Source organism: Fukomys damarensis, unplaced genomic scaffold (assembly GCF_012274545.1).
Source record: "Fukomys damarensis isolate Sample0158 unplaced genomic scaffold, DMR_v1.0_HiC HiC_scaffold_25, whole genome shotgun sequence".
Taxonomy (NCBI): Eukaryota; Metazoa; Chordata; class Mammalia; order Rodentia; family Bathyergidae; genus Fukomys; species Fukomys damarensis.
The window spans coordinates 33,846,414-33,846,840 of record NW_022900937.1 but is presented as its reverse complement, the minus strand read 5'-3'; the positions used below and the strand labels follow the sequence as shown (position 1 = coordinate 33,846,840).

At 54.3% G+C, this 427-nt stretch overlaps 1 protein-coding gene across 2 annotated transcripts in view; it reads left to right on the top strand.

The window, feature by feature from the left end:
- The window catches only part of LOC104865547 (1,2-dihydroxy-3-keto-5-methylthiopentene dioxygenase), a 5,681-nt gene extending 5,260 nt beyond the window's left edge, over positions 1 to 421 (top strand). For both annotated transcript variants that reach the window (XM_010629107.3, XM_010629106.2), the window contains exon 4: positions 217 to 421. In XM_010629107.3, the coding sequence (XP_010627409.1) occupies positions 217 to 336 (120 nt within the window). In that variant the 3' untranslated portion in view covers positions 337 to 421. The remainder of the gene's footprint in view (positions 1 to 216) is intronic.
- The last annotated feature ends 6 nt before the right edge of the window (positions 422 to 427 follow it).

Sequence of the window (427 nt, the reverse complement as noted above, 5' to 3'; positions counted from 1 at the left end):
CAAATCTGGACTCTGAGGACTGAGAGGATGTTAGAGCTCCTAGGCTGGGGTGGGGCTTACATGCACAGCTGACCCGGTCCTTAGTGGGGACAAAAACACAGGCTCCAGCCATCAGCCAGGCCACTAGGCGAGGGTCCCCTTAGCTAGAGTGCGGCCCTCCTGATCATCGTGTGTAGATACTGGTGGTGCTGAGGCCCTCACCCGTCTGCTTCCTAGAACTATGTGAAGGCCATGCGTCTGTTCGTGGGTGAGCCGGTGTGGACAGCATACAACCGGCCAGCCGAGCACTTCTCTGCCCGGAAGCAGTATGTGAAGTTCCTGGAGCAGACGGTATAGCTGCCCAGAACCATCATGTGGACCGAGGCCCATTTCTGTTCTCTGCATGATGATCTGATCAGAATTTTTTTAATCAACTGATTTTCACTCA